General features: G+C 44.6%; 1 protein-coding gene across 1 annotated transcript in view; it reads left to right on the forward strand.

Annotated features, from left to right (window-relative positions):
• Positions 1 to 22,716, forward strand: part of LOC126195720 (uncharacterized) — a 59,458-nt gene extending 36,742 nt beyond the window's left edge. Inside the window, exons 2-4 of the mRNA XM_049934349.1 lie at positions 5,509 to 5,792; positions 11,351 to 11,494; positions 22,195 to 22,716. Of these exons, the coding sequence (XP_049790306.1) occupies positions 5,538 to 5,792; positions 11,351 to 11,494; positions 22,195 to 22,716 (921 nt within the window). The 5' untranslated portion in view covers positions 5,509 to 5,537. The remainder of the gene's footprint in view (positions 1 to 5,508; positions 5,793 to 11,350; positions 11,495 to 22,194) is intronic.
• The last annotated feature ends 2,168 nt before the right edge of the window (positions 22,717 to 24,884 follow it).

Here is a 24,884-nt window from a genome sequence, read left to right on the forward strand (position 1 = left end):
TATCACGTAGTACAGATGCCTTGACGGTTTGCTTGACGTTATCATCACCTTGGGATTCACCTATATCCTCATCGTCGAGTATTTCCAAACTCGCTACCACTAAACCCTTTGGGAGATCCACTTCATCTGCCCCAAAATTATCTACACTGACCGGAATCATGAGTTCTCCATTTATATCCGTTACGCGCGCAACGCTCCTCCTAATAAAACAATGCATTTCATCCAATGCTTCATTTCTCTGCAGTGGCTCCACCACACATAGTCTCTGCTGTGGTACATCGGTACCTACTGACAACCAAACTAACTTCCCTGTACCCGAAGGCACTTTGACATGCGTTACCATCTTTAATGCCCTTGTACGCGGTTCAATTGGTGACATCTTAGCAACGGATGCACCTCGCGACGTAGAAACATTTACAGCTGTTGTACCCATTGAAAACAAGTTTCCACTAAGTTCAACTGTACGCTGTGAAAGATTAATTTTGGCACGGTGTTTATCGAGGAAGTCCAGTCCGAGAATCACAGAATACCCTTGTCCTACAGTTGGCAACACTTTCATTTGCTCTCCGAACTCTACAGTTCCAATCTTAAAAACGATCTGTGTTGTACCCAATGATTGCGACTTATTATTCCCTAGTCCACGTAATCTATACCTAGGAGTCCCTAGTCTTCTCCTACCCACAGGGTCTACACTAGCAACAGATACATGTGCCCCTGTATCAATCAAAAACTTACATCTGTTATTCCCTATAACACCCATCAAGCAACAATCCGTCTCTGTACTAGTTTTCACCGTACTTCTGCTTACCGGGAATGTCTTCCGATGGACGAAACACTCCCGTTCCCGTTTAACGTTTTTTTCCTGTTTATTCGTGATTTCCCTAAATCGCTCCAGGCAAATGCCGGGATGGTTCCTCTGAAAGGGCACGGCCGACTTCCTTCCATAATCCGATGAGACCGATGACCTCGCTGTTTGGTCTCTTCCCCCAAAAAACCAACCAACCAACCTGTTTATTCCCGTTACCATTCTGCTTACTAAGACACTCATTCGCCTTGTGACCGTAGCGTTTACAAGCATAGCACTGCAGCTGTCTGCATTGAGCCTTCACGTGACCTTTCCTCCCACAATGGTAACAATTCCTCTCCGGCGCAAAGATGCGTTTATCATTGCGAACCTTTGTTGCAATGTCTATCTCCTGCAGATGCGTTGCAATACGCAGTGCTGCAGCAAAATCCCCAGAATTCTCCATCCTAACCCTATGAGAAAATTCTGCAGGAATTCCCCTGAGGAATACATCGAGGGCTCTGTTTTCTGCCTCTCGTAGTAATACACGATCCGCATCAGGATTACCCGTTAATTCATAGGTCTGCGAATTAATTTTCCGTATCCTATCTGAAAAAGACTCCTCTGTCTCATTGACCTTCTGCGTCAAATTAGCTAACTTCTCCCTAAAAAATCTTGCACTATTCTGCTTACGATTTCTTTGTCGTAACCCATCTTCCAATTCTTCAAACGTGCTCGCCTTACTAAGCGTCTCATGGAACATCACGAACGTCTTGGCTTCCCCTGCAAGTCGCAAATTTGCCATACGTAACGTAGTTACGTCCGACCAATTGCTCATTGCAGCTGTTGCCAAAACATCGTTAATGAACGCTGTGACATTCTCTGTTGTTTTAACTGAGAAAGGCGTGATCAGGATAGCTACTGCAGGATACATTGCAAGGTTGGACATTGCTACTGACTTGCACTCACTTGAACCCGTTTGCGACTCTTGCGCCAAAAGCAAGGTCTCCATTTGCGTCATTAATTCTACATAACGTAACTTATGCTGCGCAATCTCTTGTAACAATTTTGAGACTTGCTCCGTCAGAGCAGCTATACTCGCTTCGGTACTAACGGATCTTGCTTCCGGCATGATTTGTGCAAATTAACAACAACTTACTCTATACTGAACTTACTCCTCAGAACATTAACTACAGTAGCTACTCAACTCCTTTGTCCGGGTTGAGCACTACACACAAGAAGACAAACAAGACTCACAATTCACAACTAAACAAAATTAATCCTTACGCCCTGTTACTGCCCAGCGACACTCTCTACAATTGTGTGCTGTGTCACCAAACCGTTTACAAATTGAACATTCTACTGGTACAAACTTCGTGCATGGCTCCCCATGCCCCATTACACACAATAGATCTGACTGGTACAAAGTACGTTTCTCAACTGTTTCCCCTAATCACAGATAAATCTGCTGTTTCCGCAGGTCTCACAAAGTGCACTCCCAACAAAGAAAGTGCATCCATAGTTATTAACAAAAATCGCCTCGAGCACTTACCACTACACCAAATCTGTAGGCGGTGGGCGCGAGGACTTCTGACACCAAATCTGTAAGCTGTGGGCGAGACCACTCCTGACACCAAATCCTTAGGCGCCCCGTTGGTCCCGGTCGCCTGCGGTGGACTGGATGGCCGAGCGGTGACCTCTCCAGTTGTCAGGATGCTAGGAAATGGCTGTAGAAGCGTCAGAAACGTCAAAGAAACATTATTAGTACATAACCACTTTATTACTGCCGAGTACAATGTGGCTTGGTGATATCAACGACCTTCCCCGAGTCCTCGCTGACTCGTAGCGATGACACCAGATCCGGTCCGCGCAGTCTCCCTATCGCAGCGCCGCGTGCTGTTACGTAGCGAAGGAATGCCCTTACTTTGGCCGCGCGTGGCTGGCGGCGCCCGGCTAGGCGGTCTGCTCGGCTGCGGACAGCAAGCTGCTGCGCGTGGCTGGCTCTGGGTTGGAGTCCCGACGCGAGGCGAGAGGCGTAGTGTGGAGTGTACTCTATCCCACCCCGTCTTCTTTCCTGCTCCTCCTGGTGGATCGTCCGCGGTGGACGGGCGGAACGGGCTGCAGTCCCCCAGCGTCGTCGGCTCACCCGGTTGTGACGGCGGATGCACAGGGCCTAGGCCCCACACGATCTCGACATCGGCTCACTGATGTGGTCAGCATTGGCGGCGAGCGAGTCTGCCGCGATGTTTACTAATCCTGGGTTGATGATTGACAGCGGAATCAGAGAGGAGCAGAGCTGGTACTGTCCCCTCACGTCTGCTGCTGGATGGGCCACCCTTACTGCAACATCTCCTTAATAAAGATTAACATATCGATCACCGACCTGAGCGCTACGAAGCGACCCAGTACACGTCTAACTGCAAGTCAAACTGCGAGTGCGAGTGCCTTGTTGCTATCAAAGCTGGCATATTTAAAGGAAGCACGAGCTACGTACTGACGTCATGCTCGTTTGTAATGACCGCATTCGTTCCACTTATACTGCTGATTCATCTGTCGCACTCGCCCCTTGGGTGTTTTTGCGACAGAGTTACATGTTGTTACGGCAGACTTACGCGAAGTTGTGAAATGCAGTACAGCTGACGCTATACCTCTGTCTCGCACTCTACGAAAGTCTCCGTCTAACACAAACCCACATGCTAAGCAAAACTCTCTCGCCTGTTGTGCGTAACCAGGTCATTGCCCCTGCGTGACGACACATTCCGATATATGTGCAACCCTCTTAGCTCTTGGCTAACTTACTGCCTCTGGCTCTCGACATAGGCAACGAAACTTTGACAATATTCCACGTTTCCAACTCTTGACTATTCCGCGACACTACAGTGCAACCATATCGCGCCCCCATCGTGCACATCCTGTGAATGACTTCCTTCAGGATAATGAGATCCCTCAACTAGAGTGGCTAGCATGTTCTTCAGACACGAACCCTATCAAACATGCCTGGGATGGATTCAAAAGGGCTGTTTATGGATGACGTGACCCACCAACCACTCTGAGGGTTCTACGCTGAATCGCAGTTGAGGAGTGGGACAATCTGGACCAACAGTGCCTTGATGAACTTGTGGATGCATCAGTGCAAGAGGACGTGCTACTGGGTATTAGAGGTAACAGTGTGTACAGCAATCTGGACCACCACCACTGAATGTCTCGCTGTGTGGTGGTATAACATGTATAACATGCGATGTGTGGTTTTCATGAGCAATGAAAAGGGTGGAAATGATGTTTATGTTGATCTCTATTCAGATTTTCTATAGAGGTTCAGGAACTCTCGGAACCGAGGTGATGCAAATATTTTTCATGTGTGTATATGATTATGCAGCACATAATTCAGTAAATATGACTTAAAATAGTGAGGTGCGTAAAAAACTGTGCTTGTCGTTTTGATGTGTTACTTCTGTTGTTCTAGTTCTATTTGCAACACAACACTGGACGTACGTGCAAAAGTATATCACTGTATCATACATAGTTCAAGGGATACTACCCCATAAACATTGTCCTGCGTGAAACTGAAACTGCCGAGAGAAATTCGGTAGAGATACGGGGGAAATATGTGTACAAATACGTGTGAAATATGGTAAATGTTTGTGAAATATGTTTGACAAGTGTGTACGTGGGGAAATCTACTGGCACAAAGCTCTTCGTAAACCTCACGAAAGATTTCAACAAAATTTGGTACACATATTAGTTACGGTCTAGAAAGAAATACAGCGGGGGTAAGAATCACCAGCGTCCTGTTCGGATGAGAGTAATATGGTGAGAGAAGCGGGAGGAGGAGATGGACAGTCAGTGATGGGGAGAGATTAGATGGACGCAAATAAAGGGGAGGAAGAGATGGACAGGAAGAGGAGGAGTAGAAAATGGACAGAGAAAAAGAAGAGGAGTAGATGGACAGAGAGAGTGGTTGTTTACCTTGTTAGAATGTGTTATTGCACTTAAGAAAATGCTGAGGAAGTGTATGAAAATATTTTATAGCACTGTCTACTGCGCCCAGTACAGGAAAATTTCGGAGACAATGATAGTTTGTATCAAAAGAACTTGTCATAAAGCAACATGTCTAAGGCAATTGCTGATGGCCAATAACATTGCTGAACTGGAATAACCTACCCAGAACCCCAACAGGAACTTAGAGAACTACTTCAGAGATGTGTTAGAACGTCTGTTACGCTGCAGACATCAGAGACTAACATCACTTCTTTGGTTTCTGCTCTTGAGGAATTACAAGCTGCCACTCCTTCGTCAATGTTCACACACCTCATTGGTCCAATCCTGAGCAGAGTTCAAGCTGTGATAAAGATGAAGTGTGGACATGCACCGTATTAATGTTTAGGAATAAGTGTCAGTTGTGTCAAATAGAAGGATACTGAATAGAACTGATAAGAAAAAGACTTCATGACATAATACGACTAAAAGGGCCAATTTTCACACATGCTGAGTCAAGGAATTTTAATTTGGCATTTGAAGACAGAGTGGGGTGTAAAAGTTATAAAAGTAGACCGATACTCGACTAAAGCAAGAATGTTCAGGTGGATGTAGTTTGGAGTAGAAACGCAGAGATGAAAATCATGCTGAGAGAGAGTTGTATCAAATTAGTGCTCTGACTGAAAACCAAAACTGCACTGAATACGGCGCTTCGTCGGCCGCTTTACTACGCCCGTGTTCCGTTGCAGGTCCGTTGGCAATCCTGCTGCTTTGCGAGATGTCGGATACGGCTCTCCAGAGCTTCGAGCTGCTGGGCCCCAGTGCGGTGGCGCTGTCCTGGCTGGGCCTCTGGAGGCCTCCCGGTGGCCGCAGGCCGGGCTTCCGGCTGCTGGGGGCCGCTTTCGTAACCGCCGTCAACGTCTCAGCGTGCCTCAACTCGGGCACGCAGATGCTCGTCGACACACCGACCGATCCCGCAGTTTTCCGCGAGGTCTTCTTCCTCTGCACCTGTACTTTCTCTTGGACCATCAGGGTGAGGCAACCTAAATCTATCGCGCCGCCAACGATTTTTCAGTCCGCCGATCGCAATAACGATTTGTCACGAAAATGCTATCATATACATTTATTCGTATGAAAATGCAAAACTAGGCCGACAGAAAAACCTGTAGCAGAACAGAAAGCGTCGGCCGACCGTAACTGGCAGAGGCGTAGTCATGCATACGGCATGTCTGGCCACGCACATGTCAGTTCAGTCGGCTAATTGAATTGAATATTAAGGAAGTTATACAGGACACCAATAATGGATTGACTTTGCCGATTTGCGTTCGAAATTCCAAGTAAATAATACCCAGTCTTCTATAGTGGACAATATGTTTATTGGTCAGATGTCTTAGCGGAGCAGAAACAAGAGTCCCTACAAATTATACAGTGGAGTTTTATCTGAATTTTTCTAACCAAGCAAACAGCCGTAACCGGACAAATGGTATAACAAAGTGTTCAGCGTTAGGCCTAGTTTCGCAAAAACAGATTTATTTACTTGAAAGTAATCAGGATAATTAAGAAAAAGTTAGTTAGTGGCTTGCGGTAAATTTACGTAATAAACTTCTTTTCAGAAATTTCATAGCCAAATAAAGGTTGGGAAATGGGTAATTTGGGTATTACGTTGACCATTGTTAGGTGTAGAATTTCAAAAAATATGTAATTGGTTGAAAGTAGTCAGGCTGAAACCTCCCCTTCGAAAAATTTATGAATTACTGTGCTGGTAAATCCCTTACGTTATTTGATTCTCAAAGATCTGAGCAAAACTGAATGTACTCAGACATTTCTCTCTTTACTTATTCTGATCAACACTAAATTGACACACAATCTATTTTTTAGTGCAACGCAATCTCACTTTCAATAATCCCTACAAAAGAATGGCCCTGACTAACAATAACCTATACCTTTCATGAATCACTTATCTGAAAAAAATCTTACTCGAACTACTGCAATACAGCGACCACCAGTCCTGCCAGCTAAATAAAAGATTCTAACTGCTGAAGGCACTAACTACTGATAGGCATACTCAGCAAATGAAAGATTTTGATAGAGAACAGACAATGTATTTACCTTGAAACTTCCTGGAAGATTAAAACTGTGTGCCGGACCGAGACTCGAACTCGGGACCTTTGCCTTTCGCCCGCGAAGGTCCCGAGTTCGATTCTCGATCCGGCACACAGTTTTAATCTGCCAGGAAGTTTCATATCAGCGCACACTCCGTTGTAGAGTGAAAATTTCATTCTAATGTATTTACCTTAATAATATCCAAAAGTCATCATCTACAGGGTGTTTCAAAAATGACCGGTATATTTGAAACGGCAATAAAAACTAAACGAGCAGCGATAGAAATACACCGTTTGTTGCAATATGCTTGGGACAACAGTACATTTTCAGGCAGACAAACTTTCGAAATTACAGTAGTTACAATTTTCAACAACAGATGGCGCTGCGGTCTGGGAAACTCTGTAGTACGATATTTTCCATATATCCACCATGCGTAGCAATAATATGGCGTAGTCTCTGAATGAAATTACCCGAAACCTTTGACAACGTGTCTGGCGGAATGGCTTCACATGCAGATGAGATGTACTGCTTCACGGCCGAAGTGGCCGTGCGGTTAAAGGCGCTGCAGTCTGGAACCGCAAGACCACTACGGTCGCAGGTTCGAATCCTGCCTCGGGCATGGATGTTTGTGATGTCCTTAGGTTAGTTAGGTTTAACTAGTTCTAAGTTCTAGGGGACTAATGACCTCAGCAGTTGAGTCCCATAGTGCTCAGAGCCATTTGAACCATTTGTACTGCTTCAGCTGTTCAATTGTTTCTGGATTCTGGCGGTAAACCTGGTGTTTCAAGTGTCCCCACAGAAAGAAGTCACAGGGGTTCATGTCTGGCGAATAGGGAGGCCAATCCACGCCGCCTCCTGTATGTTTCGGATAGCCCAAAGCAATCACACGATCATCGAAATATTCATTCAGGAAATTAAAGACGTCGGCCGTGCGATGTGGCCGGGCACCATCTTGCATAAACCACGAGGTGTTCGCAGTGTCGTCTAAGGCAGTTTGTACCGCCACAAATTCACGAAGAATGTCCAGATAGCGTGATGCAGTAATCGTTTCGGATCTGAAAAATGGGCCAATGATTCCTTTGGAAGAAATGGCGGCCCAGACCAGTACTTTTTGAGGATGCAGGGACGATGGGACTGCAACATGGGGCTTTTCGGTTCCCCATATGCGCCAGTTCTGTTTATTGACGAAGCCGTCCAGGTAAAAATAAACTTCGTCAGTAAACCAAATGCTGCCCACATGCATATCGCCGTCATCAATCCTGTGCACTATATCGTTAGCGAATGTCTCTCGTGCAGCAATGGTAGCGGCGCTGAGGGGTTGCCGCGTTTGAATTTTGTATGGATAGAGGTGTAAACTCTGGCGCATGAGACGATACGTGGACGTTGGCGTCATTTGGACCGCAGCTGCAACACGGCGAACGGAAACCCGAGGCCGCTGTTGGATCACCTGCTGCACTAGCTGCGCGTTGCCCTCTGTGGTTGCCGTACGTGGTCGCCCTACCTTTCCAGCACGTTCATCCGTCACGTTCCCAGTCCGTTGAAATTTTTCAAACAGATCCTTTATTGTATCGCTTTTCGGTCCTTTGGTTACATTAAACCTCCGTTGAAAACTTCGTCTTGTTGCAACAACACTGTGTTCTAGGCGGTGGAATTCCAACACCAGAAAAATCCTCTGTTCTAAGGAATAAACCATGTTGTCTACAGCACACTTGCACGTTGTGAACAGCACACGCTTACAGCAGAAAGACGACGTACAGAATGGCGCACCCACAGACTGCGTTGTCTTCTATATCTTTCACATCACTTGCAGCGCCATCTGTTGTTGAAAATTGTAACTACTGTAATTTCGAAAGTTTGTCCGCCTGAAAATGTACTGTTGTCCCAAGCATATTGCAACAAACGGTGTATTTCTATCGCTGCTCGTTTAGTTTTTATTGCCGTTTCAAATATACCGGTCATTTTTGAAACACCCTGTATATATCAGTTCATGATATGCAGTATTACAAATTTACTCTTTCTGATGGACACACGTCTAGATCGTCCGCTCTCAAAATTCTGCCATCTCTCTCCCCACATCCACCTCTGGTGGCGGCTCACCTCCAACTTCGCAACGCTACGCGCTGTTCACATCCAACTGCCCAACATTACAATAGCAAAAATTCCAACAATGCAAACCAGCCACAGACTGCACACAGCACAGTCAGTGATTTTCATACAGAGCGCTACGTGGCGTTACCAACATAAAAACCTAAACAGCCTACTTACAAGGCCAATAAAGAAAAAGTGACTGGAGGAAAAACTGAAATGTTTTGCGAACAACTACAGCTAGATATGTAAATAAAGTGTCATAAGGATCATCTGTTCTACGTCTAGCTATTTTTCGCATAACAAGTTATACTAGTGTCATTTTAGCTATGAAAAAAAGCTTCCTTCAAATCAAGTATCAAATTTAGGCCATTTGGAGAACAGAAGATGCCAGGAAGGCGATGAGGTGTCAAAATTTCATTTCGTCATTGTCTTCGAATAACGTACTAAATTTGTCCATGTCGAGAACATCAGACACCCCAGGAACACAAATGAGGTGTCAAAAAGTTAATTTTCTCAAAGCATAGCAATTATGCAGATAAAAACTTATATTACTGTGATATTTAACCGTCAAAGAGATTTCGTTATGTTAAAGTACTAAACTCAGGTTATTTGGAGAACAGAAATCGCTAGAAACGGAATCGAAGTGTCACTAAGTTATGCTCACGCAACGATAACTTGAAAATAAAAAAAATATAGTAAAATTTTTCGTGGTACGATTTCTCTAAAAGTAAAAAATAATAAAGGTTAGACATACTTTGACTTACCTTTGAATGATTCTCGAAATCATGTACAGCAAATGAGACGTGTCCTGTGGCGTAGCGGGGAGGGGCTGTGTGAGGGGGGGGGGGCGGAGAGAAGGGGAGGGGGGGAGCGCCGGGGGGTTTATCACGGATCGGATGCTGCTGTCGGAGAGGCGCCAAATGATCTCCAAGACAGATAAGATTTTTGGCTCAAATTAAAGTCTAACCTGTGCCTGAGTCCGTATTTATGCCGAGAAACAGTATAGCGTTTTATAGAACCGTAGTTAAGAAGTGAATATTCATAATATATTACCAGCATTTTAAAATAGATACTACATTCTATTGTTATTTATAATATATTATCAGTAAATAAATTCTATATATTATGTTACTGTAAGTGTTTTCATACCCTGGGCGCTTTGGAGGTAGTGGGGGGGGGGGGGGGCGCCAGTAGAGTCCATATGTACATATGTTAAGCTAAGTAAAAGTTTTTAATCGCTCGATATACTATCAAAAACGACATTTTGGTACAACATGTGAGATTAAATAACTGCAACTGACTCTCTGGTGTAGGTCCTAAATATCGATGCTTCTGACCTCAGTTCATCAGAACAAGTACTCATTTGATTTTTCATTTACCAAGCACCAAATACACCAAATGTCTTCTGTATCTATTTTATTAGTAAAGTGCAGCCACTTGCTAAAATTTCAAAATCCGTCTTTTCTTTAGCCGACAGTCCTACAGTCCCTTTTGCCTGGACCGTTGTTAAATTTATTCAAAAATATCACCTGTTTCAGCCTTCTATGTCACTTTCCAAATATCGCCTGTTTCAGCCTTCTATGTCACTTTCAAGCGACATCAGTACGTAATTGTTCCTTTTAGAGAACATTGTTATGTTTGAACCAAGAACAAAGTAATCTTAAAATTGTTATGCATTGATGCATTTCAAAATACGTTTTCACTTGAGAGTGACACAACAGGTCGAAAAAGGCTTTTGTAAGGAATCTCATCTAATGAGAGTGCAGGTGGACATATCTCGACTGTCATGTAAATTTTATCTGTTAACTTTATGACAGATTCGTAGCGTTTTGCAACATCAGTGATCCGCTATGTATGAAGATCTGCCTCTGAGATCGTTTACACCTGTTATCGCTACAACTACCCTTTTCTGCAATGAACCTCTTGTAATACCACATTTCAGATGCTTCTAATCGTTTATGTCCTTCCCTTCCTACTGTACGCGTTTCGATACTACCCTATTCATGAAATGAAAATGTGCGTTATTTTCAAGTTTTGAATGCACACAATTTTCCATTATTGGCCAAGTTAAGTTCCCCGACCCAAGAATAGGGCATGGAAACTGTTTATAGCAATACACACACGTTCAGTCCTTATTATTTTTTTCCTATAAATACGTTTTCATTGTTATTTTCTTTGTTTCCAGTTAGTTTTTGGATCACAATTCCTCTCTCAAGTGCTCTCGTTCAGATAAGCCAAGCTCTCCTGCTGCAAAACGACACTGTTCACAGTTTTGTTGTTTGTGACTAATTCATCAAATTGAAAAATTGCTTGCATTCATCCCTCTAGTTACCTGTTGATTACTTGTAATTTCTCGTATTTAGGCACTATTTAGTATGCTGTAGAGTATTACGTTGGCAGTTGGTGACGTTCATGCTGTACCGCAAGCGACTTCAGCATATGGTGCTGAGTCTACTGGATGCGAGGAGGTTATACCCAGACAATGGTGCAGGTGTCCGGGAGAAGTACAGCAGGACTGCCAGCACTGTGTGGAAGATGTGGCAGGTGAGTCCTCTCAGTCATAGAGTACCAGTCAGTCTACCTGCAGAGGTGTGGCAGGCCTATCAGTGCGTGTAGCAACCGTGGTCTAGGGGTGCCGGCACGGTAGCTCAGCGTGTTCGGTCAGAGGGTTACGTGCCCTCTGTAATAAAAAAACTGAGTCAATCGATCAACAACGAACATAAATGGCTGCCTTACGGCGTCCGCCCCGAACAGACACAATGAACAAAAGCGAACAAAATGAGATTAAAAAAAAAAAAAAAAAAAGGGGTAGCGTCTTTGATTCATAATCAAAACGTCTTCGGTCCCGGGTTCGATCCCCGCCACTGCCTAAATTTTGATAAATAATCAGCATTGGCGGCCGAAGACTTCCGGCATAAGAAGTCAGCCTCATTCTGCCAACGGCCTTGTCAAAGAGGGCGGAGGAGCGGATACAGGTTCACGGCACTCTCTTGTCCTAGGGGTGGGAAATTGCCCCTAAAGGCGGAAGAATCAGCAATGATCAACGACATGAGGATGCAGAAGGCAATGGAAACCACTGCATCAAAGACACGTAACGTGTATCCACAGGACATGTGGCCTGTAATTGAAGAAGTGTCATGATGATCTCTCCATTGGCAAAAGATTCCGTAATAGTCCCCCATTCGGATCTCCCGGAGGTGACTGCCAAGGGGGAGGTTACCATGAGAAAGAGATTGAATAATCAACGAAAGGATAACGTTCTACGAGTCGGGGCGTGGAATGTCAGAAGCTTGAACGTGGTAGGGAAACTAGAAAATCTGAAAAGGGAAATGCAAAGGCTCAATCTAGATATAGTAGGGGTCAGTGAAGTGAAGTGGAAGGAAGACAAGGATTTCTGGTCATATGAGTATCAGGTAATATCAACAGCAGCAGAAAATGGTATAACATGTGTAGGATTCGTTATGAATAGGAAGGTAGGGCAGAGGGTGTGTTACTGTGAACAGTTCAGTGACCGGGTTGTTCTAATCAGAATCGACAGCAGACCAACACCGACAATGATAGTTCAGGTATACATGCCGACGTCGCAAGCTGAAGATGAACAGATAGAGAAAGTGTATGAGGATATTGAAAGGGTAATGCAGTATGTAAAGGGGGACGAAAATCTAATAGTCATGGGCGACTGGAATGCAGTTGTAGGGGAAGGAGTAGAAGAGAAGGTTACAGGAGAATATGGGCTTGGGACAAGGAATGAAAGAGGAGAAAGACTAATTGAGTTCTGTAACAAGTTTCAGCTAGTAATAGCGAACACCCTGTTCAAGAATCACAAGAGGAGGAGGTATACTTGGAAAAGGCCGGGAGATACGGGAAGATTTCAATTAGATTACATCATGGTCAGACAGAGATTCCGAAATCAGATACTGGATTGTAAGGCGTACCCAGGAGCGGATATAGACTCAGATCACAATATAGTAGTGATGAAGAGTAGGCTAAGGTTCAAGACATTAGTCAGGATGAATCAATACGCAACGAAGTGGGATACGGAAGTACTAAGGAATGACGATATACGTTTGAAGTTCTCTAACGCTATAGATACAGCGATAAGGAATAGCGCAGTAGGCAGTACAGTTGAAGAGGAATGGACATCTCTAAAAAGGGCCATCACAGAAGTTGGGAAGGAAAACATAGGTACAAAGAAGGTAGCTGCGAAGAGACCATGGGTAACTGAAGAAATACTTCAGTTGACTGATGAAAGGAGGAAGTACAAATAGGAATACAGTAATACAAGTCGCTGAGGAATGAAATAAATAGGAAGTGCAGGGAAGCTAAGACGAAATGGCTGCAGGAAAAATGTGAAGACATCGAAAAGGATGTGATTGTCGGAAGGACAGACTCAGCATACAGGAAAGTCAAAACAACCTTTGGTGATATTAAAAGCAACGGTGGTAACATTAAGAGTGCAACGGGAATTCCACTGTTAAATGCAGAGGAGAGAGCAGATAGGTGGAAAGAATACATTGAAAGCCTCTATGAGGGTGAAGATTTGTCTGATGTGATAGAAGAAGAAACAGGAGTCGATTTAGAAGAGATAGGGGATCCAGTATTAGAATCGGAATTTAAAAGAGCTTTGGAGGACTTACGGTCAAATAAGGCAGAAGGGATAGATAACATTCCATCAGAATTTCTAAAATTATTGGGGGAAGTGGCAACAAAACGACTATTCACGTTGGTGTGTAGAATATATGAGTCTGGCGACATACCATCTGACTTTCGGAAAAGCATCATGCACACAATTCCGAAGACGGCAAGAGCTGACAAGTGCAAGAATTATCGCACAATCAGCTTAACAGCTCATGCATCGAAGCTGCTTACAAGAATAATATACAGAAGAATGGAAAAGAAAACTGAGAATGCGCTAGGTGACGATCAGTTTGGCTTTAGGAAAAGTAAAGGGACGAGAGAGGCAATTTTGACGTTACGGGTAAGAATGGAAACAAGACTAAAGAAAAATCAATACACTTTCATAGGATTTGTCGACCTGGAAAAAGCGTTCGACAATATAAAATGCTGCAAGCTGTTCGAGATTCTGAAAAAAGTAGGGGTAAGCTATAGGGAGAGACGGGTCATATACAATATGTACAACGACCAAGAGGGAATAATAAGAGTGGACGATCAAGAACGAAGTGCTCGTATTAAGAAGGGTGTAAGACAAGGCTGTAGCCTTTCGCCCCTACTCTTCAGTCTGTACACCGAGGAAGCAATGATGGAAATAAAAGAAAGTTTCAGGAGTGGAATTAAAATACAAGGTGAAAGGATTTCAATGATACGATTCGCTGATGACATTGCTATCCTGAGTGAAAGTGAAGAAGAATTAAATGATCTGCTGAGCGGAATGAACAGTCTAGTGAGTACACAGTATGGTTTGAGAGTAAATCGGAGAAAGACGAAAGTAATGAGAAGTAGTAGAAATGAGAACAGCGAGAAACTTGACATCAGGATTGATGGTCACGAAGTCAATGAAGTTAAGGAATTCTGCTACCTAGGCTGTAAAATAACCAATGAAGGACGGAGCAAGGAGGACATAAAAAGCAAACTCACTATGGCAAAAAAGGAATTTCTGACCAAGAGGTGTCAACTAATATCAAATACCGGCCTTAATTTGAGGAAGAAATATCTGAGGATGTACGTCTGGAGTACAGCATTGTATGGTAGTGAAACATGGACTGTGGGAAAACCGGAACAGAAGAGAATCGAAGCCTTTGAGATGTGGTGCTATAGACGAATGTTGAAAATTAGGTGGACTGATAAGGTAAGGAATGAGGAGGTTCTACGCAGAATCGGAGAGGAAAGGAATATGTGTTAAACATTGATAAGGAGAAGGGACAGGATGATAGGACATCTGCTAAGACATGAGGGAATGACTTCCATGGTACTACACTCCTGGAAATTGAAATAAGAACACCGTGAATTCATTGTCCCAGGAAGGGGAAACTTTATTGACACATTCCTGGGGTCAGATACATCACATGATCACACTCACAGAACCACAGGCACATAGACACAGGCAACAGAGCATGCACAATGTCGGCACTAGTACAGTGTATATCCACCTTTCGCAGCAATGCAGGCTGCTATTCTCCCATGGAGACGATCGTAGAGATGCTGGATGTAGTCCTGTGGAACGGCTTGCCATGCCATTTCCACCTGGCGCCTCAGTTGGACCAGCGTTCGTGCTGGACATGCAGACCGCGTGAGACGATGCTTCATCCAGTCCCAAACATGCTCAATGGGGGACAGATCCGGAGATCTTGCTGGCCAGGGTAGTTGACTTACACCTTCTAGAGCACGTTGGGTGGCACGGGATACATGCGGACGTGCATTGTCCTGTTGGAACAGCAAGTTCCCTTGCCGGTCTAGGAATGGTAGAACGATGGGTTCGATGACGGTTTGGATGTACCGTGCACTATTCAGTGTCCCCTCGACGATCACCAGTGGTGTACGGCCAGTGTAGGAGATCGCTCCCCACACCATGATGCCAGGTGTTGGCCCTGTGTGCCTCGGTCGTATGCAGTCCTGATTGTGGCGCTCACCTGCACGGCGCCAAACACGCATACGACCATCATTGGCACCAAGGCAGAAGCGACTCTCATCGCTGAAGACGACACGTCTCCATTCGTCCCTCCATTCACGCCTGTCGCGACACCACTGGAGGCGGGCTGCACGATGTTGGGCCGTGAGTGGAAGACGGCCTAACGGTGTGCGGGACCGTAGCCCAGCTTCATGGAGACGGTTGCGAATGGTCCTCGCCGATACCCCAGGAGCAACAGTGTCCCTAATTTGCTGGGAAGTGGCGGTGCGGTCCCCTACGGCACTGCGTAGGATCCTACGGTCTTGGCGTGCATCCGTGCGTCGCTGCGGTCCGGTCCCAGGTCGACGGGCACGTGCACCTTCCGCCGACCACTGGCGACAACATCGATGTACTGTGGAGACCTCACGCCCCACGTGTTGAGCAATTCGGCGGTACGTCCACCCGGCCTCCCGCATGCCCACTATACGCCCTCGCTCAAAGTCCGTCAACTGCACATACGGTTCACGTCCACGCTGTCGCGGCATGCTACCAGTGTTAAAGACTGCGATGGAGCTCCGTATGCCACGGCAAACTGGCTGACACTGACGGCGGCGGTGCACAAATGCTGCGCAGCTAGCGCCATTCGACGGCCAACACCGCGGTTCCTGGTGTGTCCGCTGTGCCGTGCGTGTGATCATTGCTTGTACAGCCCTCTCGCAGTGTCCGGAGCAAGTATGGTGGGTCTGACACACCGGTGTCAATGTGTTCTTTTTTCCATTTCCAGGAGTGTAGAAGGAGCTGTAGAGGGCAAAAACTGTAGAGGAAGACAGAGATTGGAATACGTCAAGCAAATAATTGAGGACGTAAGTTGCAAGTGCTACTCTGAGATGAAGAGGTTAGCACAGGAAAGGAATTCGTGGCGGGCCGCATCAAACCAGTCAGTAGACTGATGACAAAAAAAAAAAAAAAAAAAAAAACAAACAACCGCCACGTATCAGTCATAAAACTAAACAGGTATTTACTGTGCGTTGTTTTACTGGCCATTAAAATGAATGCTACCATGATTCCCATGATTGTCCCATCTTGGTTACTGATGATGTGCAGTCAAGTTCAGTCACCAGCAAACAACCTGTACCAAAGTGTATTACCATTGTTCTTTATGATATTTCATCAAAGTGTTATGTAGTTTCCAAAAAGTGACAGCGTAAGTCAGTCTTTGAAAAGTTTACTTTAATCTGTAGACTATATCAGAGAAATATACACAGCAAATATCTTAGTTTTTAGCCGTAGCAGGGAACACCATTCAAGTTCCTATTGGGGGATGGTGTACAAGGTATTACTTTGGCGTGGGAACAGACGTGATGTGGAAGCAATACCTGGAAGTGTCCAAGTGCAAGCCTTGACTGAATGCCTAGAAAGTTCTATATCCTTTGTGTAGACCGTCAGTAAATTTCAGAAAATGCAGGATATAACAAAGGTCAAAACACCACTTTCAGCCGAGAGGATGGAACTATACATTGGAGTTCATTGAAAATGAAAGAGAAATAGTGTGGTAGTTTTGATGGTTAAATAATGTAAGAATTAATTCTGTGATAACATATGACAGAAATGGTCATAACACCTAAATGTGATTTAGTCACAACATCTAAATGACAAAAGACAAGGTCGGTTCAGAGCTCACAAATATGGGCGATCGTTGCTTTCATCAGGGACACAAATCAGGGTACGGAATTTCCGGTTTGAGGATTGCCTTGCAGAGTTTGGCCTGCTGATTGGTATAGTGGGAACAGCTGAGCTGTAGGTGATTTAAATCTGCTAGTTTGGAAGGATACTCTCCATAACTTGGAGATGCCTTTGTTGCAATGCCCAGCTAACTACATCATTATTCATGGAAGACAAACTGAGAGTTGATGAAGCAAGGGGAAAGAAAAGTCATGGAACCATGCTGACTGCATTCAGATTGCTGCTGACCCTACGTCTTGTGACAACCTTATACCAGAGAATTATGTGATCACAGAAATTTACGGTATTTATCTGCATCCGCCAATGAAATGTTTCCTATCATGTCTGCAGTAGAACTACCTATTTTAGCCAACTCTCAAGCACTGCTCATGTACGAAATAAGTAGATAGTGGCAAGAGAAGTTTCTTTCGGGAGGCATATTACACTCTCTTCAGCTAAGTAAACTGCAATATATTTCAAAGTGATTTCACGAAGGTGAGTCCTCTCTCCTCGTTAGTTTCCAGGTATTCACTACATGAAGTTCCAGTTTCATCATGTGATGGTCGGTTTTGACGTAAGCAGAGAGAGTACTTGAACATCTCGAAGCATCGTTTAGTAAAGCTTGCATGCTCTACGTGTGTTTCCCTGTTTTTGCATAGAAGGGGAGCCCTCTTCAATAGATTCTCAAATTCGTAATTCCTACAGTTATATTTGTACATACTGTATCTCTATTTGTTTCGTACAGGATTGCAAGTATATCCCTTCACATTTTGGATGATTTCAAATGGGTTAAAAGAAAAACCAAAACTTTGTGCAATTTTGCTTATTAACACTCAGCACGAAACGAAACAATACCACTACACTTCTACTTGTCATCAGTGTTGCCACCATCTCAGTTACTTGGCAAATTTTCAATAAGATAAAGTTGATCAAAACAGAATTTGGAGACCTTCACATATCGCTAGATCTGCTCGTATGCAAACTATTTTTATAATATTGAAGGTATAATGGATAAAATTTATTTTTAAAAGTGAAAGTATCGAACCAAAATTGTTTCCTTTTTATTTAGTGAAAGTATCAAAAGATAACATTGATCCAAATTAATTGTTCAACAAACCTGCATCTGACTGCGACTGCAAACTTATTTCTTGCACTCCTCCGTTTTGCCAGTAATGAAACATGTATTTGACTCAGCCATCAAGTTTAAGAGAATAATGCCGTTTGTGCAATGGCATTAAGATGGTACCGAGAATTAACTTTTTGCCCTGATGGTTACTTAATGAAATTATCTCTTGTCTTGAATAATGCCTGTTGTGCAATGACATAAAATTAGTTATTTGAATTAACTTTGCTCTGATAACTTTACTTATACAAAAATCGATTTCAAACCATGAACTGCACATATACACTCCTGGAAATTGAAATAAGAACACCGTGAATTCATTGTCCCAGGAAGGGGAAACTTTATTGACACATTCCTGGGGTCAGATACATCACATGATCACACTGACAGAACCACAGGCACATAGACACAGGCAACAGAGCATGCACAATGTCGGCACTAGTACAGTGTATATCCACCTTTCGCAGTAATGCAGGCTGCTATTCTCCCATGGAGACGATCGTAGAGATGCTGGATGTAGTCCTGTGGAACGGCTTGCCATGCCATTTCCACCTGGCGCCTCAGTTGGACCAGCGTTCGTGCTGGACGTGCAGACCGCGTGAGACGACGCTTCATCCAGTCCCAAACATGCTCAATGGGGGACAGATCCGGAGATCTTGCTGGCCAGGGTAGTTGACTTACACCTTCTAGAGCACGTTGGGTGGCACGGGATACATGCGGACGTGCATTGTCCTGTTGGAACAGCAAGTTCCCTTGCCGGTCTAGGAATGGTAGAACGATGGGTTCGATGACGGTTTGGATGTACCGTGCACTATTCAGTGTCCCCTCGACGATCACCAGTGGTGTACGGCCAGTGTAGGAGATCGCTCCCCACACCATGATGCCAGGTGTTGGCCCTGTGTGCCTCGGTCGTATGCAGTCCTGATTGTGGCGCTCACCTGCACGGCGCCAAACACGCATACGACCATCATTGGCACCAAGGCAGAAGCGACTCTCATCGCTGAAGACGACACGTCTCCATTCGTCCCTCCATTCACGCCTGTCGCGACACCACTGGAGGCGGGCTGCACGATGTTGGGGCGTGAGCGGAAGACGGCCTAACGGTGTGCGGGACCGTAGCCCAGCTTCATGGAGACGGTTGCGAATGGTCCTCGCCGATACCCCAGGAGCAACAGTGTCCCTAATTTGCTGGGAAGTGGCGGTGCGGTCCCCTACGGCACTGCGTAGGATCCTACGGTCTTGGCGTGCATCCGTGCGTCGCTGCGGTCCGGTCCCAGGTCGACGGGCACGTGCACCTTCCGCCAACCACTGGCGACAACATCGATGTACTGTGGAGACCTCACGCCCCACGTGTTGAGCAATTCGGCGGTACGTCCACCCGGCCTCCCGCATGCCCACTATACGCCCTCGCTCAAAGTCCGTCAACTGCACATACGGTTCACGTCCACGCTGTCGCGGCATGCTACCAGTGTTAAAGAATGCGATGGAGCTCCGTATGCCACGGCAAACTGGCTGACACTGACGGCCGCGGTGCACAAATGCTGCGCAGCTAGCGCCATTCGACGGCCAACACCGCGGTTCCTCGTGTGTCCGCTGTGCCGTGCGTGTGATCATTGCTTGTACAGCCCTCTCGCAGTGTCCGGAGCAAGTATGGTGGGTCTGACACACCGGTGTCAATGTGTTCTTTTTTCCATTTCCAGGAGTGTATATTGCATAGAGTCCTCATTTTCTTTATGTTCTTTCATTGGTGGGTAACTTTACTTTACTACTCATTTTCATATTCAATACAAACAAAGGATGTGGATTATGATTCAGGATGTCGGATTTAAACACAGTGTTGATCTCAATATATATATTGTAAAAATTTTAAGTCATACACACAAACCCTACCATTTCCAACATTTTTGTAGCATGAATCACTCTTACAAAAAATTTTACAAAACGCTTACTGCGTCAAACCTTGGACATACAAATCCTAACTGTGAAAATTATCTAACAAAAACCATTTTTTGAAATCATTACATAGCTACTCCCATTAACGTGCTAAAGTTTGCTCAGTGCAGCGCGACTCCTACCTTAAAGCTGTCACCACACACGTCTGCTTCCTCTCGGTACCTAGCTGTGTAGCTGCGACTCCCAAGGTTTTTTTTTTTTTTCTCACTATACGCGCCCGGCTCTCTTAACCATCAAAGATCCTCCTACTCAAAGATATTATACTCATTCCACCTTGCGGTTGGCAACTACCGACTTTATTTTCTGGATCTACACTGATCAGACCTTAGCACATACCTTTCAATATATTATTTGAACAAGGTTGACTTGGGAATAGAAGGGACGAAAAAAGATAATCACTAGAAAAATTAAAAAAAGAGCTTAAACTCTGTGAGTTTCACGTATAGGATACCGTAGTTACGAACAAAATGTGCCAGTAGAGCACAATGAAAGAAGCATATAATTCTAACAAATATACGACTGGAAACTATGGTTTCCCTGATCGACCATGATAGCGATGCACAAGTGCAGTCATGCCACTGTTACAGCATTGGCTAAGTTTGTGTGTCGAAATACCAGACGTGAGGCTAAATTACGAAGTGATAAACTCCCATCGTTTGTTTTAATTGCTGTGCCATATACCTAAGTCCTGGTAAACAGCGTTTCAACAACTGTACAAGCCATGCTTCACCAATACTGTGGCCTCCCAGGTCCTCCGAATATTTCTTTGTGTGGCGGTGTTTAAAGTTTTTGGGTAATCCAGCTTTGCTGATCGCACCAAACGGGGCCAGGAACGCATTTCGGACGGCTGTCAATGCATTCAGAATATATCTGGGATTTTTTTAGCATGTACAGGTATCGAGGAAGAGATTTGATGAAGCCTGACTTTACATTAATGTTTCCCGTGTGGATTACTTGTTGTTATGTGTTTCTCCTTGAATGCACATCCACGGCCCGGATTCCCGAAGATTCTGTTATAAGCTATCCATACACTTGGTCTTAAAACGTCGTAATGGGAAAAACCATTGATTTCTGGACCTATGTTTATTAAGTTTATTTCCTTGTATCATTAACTCTACTCGCCTCTTCTTTTGTACCTATAAAGTCAAACACGTTGTGTATAGCAGACTACGTTTTAATTTTAGATTACTAATCTTAACTTTAATTCTTCTAGGACAAAGTATTTCGTAAATTACCAATACTTTCTTTTTCATGAAATAATATTAAGCAAACCATTGTCCTTTGGATGAAAAATATTTCCTGTATCGAGGTATTTCGTCGTTGTTCATCGAGTGCGATACTTCAATTGTTTCAGAATATCTTTCAAAGTAAATATAAAAAAATGTTAAGCAGTGCTTTCACGTCAAGCTTAGCAGAATTAGTACATCGAAACTACCCCTCTAAAACATATTATGTCACTGCGAGAAAGAGATCGCTCAAACTTCCAATAAATGTTAGTATGTTAGAGATAATTTTTAAGTGGGAATAAAATGAGAAAATTTTAATCATACGAACATGGGCATAAAATGAGAAAATTTTCATCATACGAACGACTCTGATAAACAAACATAAGTAAAATGATAGAAATGGAATGAGACTGATAATTTCAACCGAGATTATGTAGTAACCGAAAGAGTCTGCTATGATACGTCAGAACCTACTTTTATTCGAAGAGCATCTAAGTTCTGGTGAAGAAAATGTTCCTTCTGAAGATACCGATTAGTTGTAGTTCGAGTGCTTGCCATTGATCTTTGGTTTGCAAAACCAGTAAAGGGTTTGGTAGCATTACATCACAGATGCCATGGTGGATTTGAAGGTGTGATCTGAACCGCTGTGTTCCAGACGCTACCAGCGGTGACGGTGATGCTGTGGATGGGAGACCCACTCATTCGGACCCTAACGTCGTCACAAGCGGACAACAGCACCAGGCCGCTCATCTTCTGGCTTCCCGTCGACGTGCAACACTCGCCCGCCTATGAAATCACGTACGCCATCCAGGCTGTTGGCGCAGGGGCAGCTGGGGAGACGAGCATCCTACTGGACGTTTTCTTCGTCGTTCTCTTAACCCATGCAGCATCTGAACTAGCAGTCCTGAACAAGAATATCGAAGGAATCAGACTTTCGAAGCTTCGCGACCGAGTAAATGAAGCAGAGAGGGACATGAGTGCACAACTTCAAGAAAGTCGCACTGATGAAATGAGTAGATCACAACCAAGCTACACGTTCAGTGGGTGTTTACCTGCGCCCGTGATCAGTGTAGACAGTAGCGGGAACCTCTTCTTTCTGAATAGAGATGACAAGCGCTGGACTCTGTACAGCACTTTAGTGAAGAACATTCGACACCATCAACTTATAATAGCGTAAGTATCGTTTTTATTTATAGATTGCCGTGTTATGTGACATTTCTGACAACAGCAGGACCGTGAAGAGTAAAGGTTTCTGAAATGTAATGTATAAACTGCTGAAAAAGTTTTGTATCTCATACTTAGCTGCGAAGCTGTGTTGCGATAGAATCGGGGGAGAGCAGGGAGGACAGTCAACTAATGTGATATAGCATGCTTAAATGACAGTAATTATCAAGTGGTAGTCATGGACTGTGCGGCTGGTCCCGGCGGAGGTTCGAGTCCTCCCTCGGGCATGGGTGTGTGTGTTTGTCCTTAGGATAATTTAGGTTAAGTAGTGTGTAAGCTTAGGCACTAATTACCCTACGAGTTAAGTCCCATAAGATTTCACACAGATTTTAACATATCAAGTGGTAATACACAAGGAAACACATTTGTTGAATTCACTGTGCCTACAGTTATAATCAAGATCAAAGGTCAAAGTGGAACGTAAAGTCTAAATAACAGAATCTAAAGGTAATTCTGCATGTATGATCAATGCGCCAAACAATCCCCAAAAACCATAACAAATTTAGCACTTTAAATCAGAATTTATAACCGTTCTGACGCTACGTCCAAACGTAGACGTCTGCATGTAGACGTCTGCTGAGTTCAATTAATGAGAGTAATTTAATCATTTGGAGGTTTAGTCACTCTGAGAATAAACTGTTCAGTTGGAGGTGCAGTTCAAATTATGCAACAAAAATTATCACAGAAGACTAAGTTCAACAGTCCTTTAACATGCTAAGCCTGTAAAAAAGCAAGATGAATGTCACTTGGAGACTAAGTACAAGTAGGAGATTACTGTTCTTTCGTTGACTATTTCTAACAAGGGTGCCGTTAATGGTGAGAGTGACATCTGCACCGGGTGACAGTCTGTCAGCTCGTGGTGTCTATGGCAGCTAAGTCCAAAGAGGCAGTAGTCGATAATGAGAGTGACGGTTTTACTCAGGTGACAGGTTAGTTACTCGCTCACTATGTCTATAGTGGCTAAGTCCAACGAGGCAGTGGTCGATAGTGAAAGTTATGGTTCCACCAAGGTGACAGACGGGCTGCTAGCTAACTGTGTTTATCGTTGCTAAGTCCAACGAGGCCGTGCTTGATAGTGAGAGCGATAGATTCACCTGCCCAACAGTTTGGGCGCTCGCTGACTGTGTCTATGGTGGGTAAATCCAACGAGGCAGTGGTCGATAGTGAAAGTTATGGTTCCACCAAGGTGACAGACGGGCTGCCAGCTAACTGTGTTTATCGTTGCTAAGTCCAACGAGGCCGTGCTTGATAATGAGAGAGATAGTTTCACCTGCCCAACAGTTTGGGCGCTCGCTGTTTGTGTCTATGGTGGGTAACTCCAATAAGGCAGTGGTCGACAGGGGGAGCGATAGTTTCACACAGGAAGCAGACTGGTTGCACACTAGCTGTGTCTATGGTGGTTAAGAACAGCGAGGCAGTGATCAATGGTGAGTGTGACGGTTTCATGCTGGTGGCAGCTTGCCTGCTCGCTGACATTCTGGAGGAGCATGTCCCCTGGAATGACTTTCCAGCTATTACCGGTAAGCTAGGTGCAGTACAGTCACTGAAATACCCATTGTGTGGAAGGTTACTTGTTGTGTTCCTAGATGGAAACATTAAGAATGTAGAGGAATATTCCCGCGACTACAGCACCGCTGGTGGTGATGCGGGTGCCACAGGTGTCGATTCGGAGACATGAGTTTGCGCTAAGCCATCCACAGGGTGGCTGATACACATGTTGTTATTTAACCTTCCTGGCAGATTAAAACTGTGTGCCCGACCGAGACTCGAACTCGGGACCTATGCCTTTTGCGGGCAAGTGCTCTACCAACTGAGCTACCGAAGCACGACTCACGCCCGGTCCTCACAGCTCTACTTCTGCTAGTATCTCGTCTCCTACTTTCCAAACTTTACAGAAGCTGTCCTGCGAACCTTGCAGAACCAGCACTCCTGAAAGAAAGGATATTGCGGAGACATGGCTTAGCCACAGCCTGGGGGGATGTTTCCAGAATGAGATTTTCACTCTGCAGCGGAGTGTGCGCTGATATGAAACTTCCTGGCAGATTAAAACTGTGTGCCCGACCGAGACTCGAACTCGGGACCTTTGCCTTTCGCGGGCAAGTGCTCTACCAACTGAGCTAC

This window comes from Schistocerca nitens, chromosome 7 (genome assembly GCF_023898315.1).
Source record: "Schistocerca nitens isolate TAMUIC-IGC-003100 chromosome 7, iqSchNite1.1, whole genome shotgun sequence".
NCBI lineage: Eukaryota > Metazoa > Arthropoda > Insecta > Orthoptera > Acrididae > Schistocerca > Schistocerca nitens.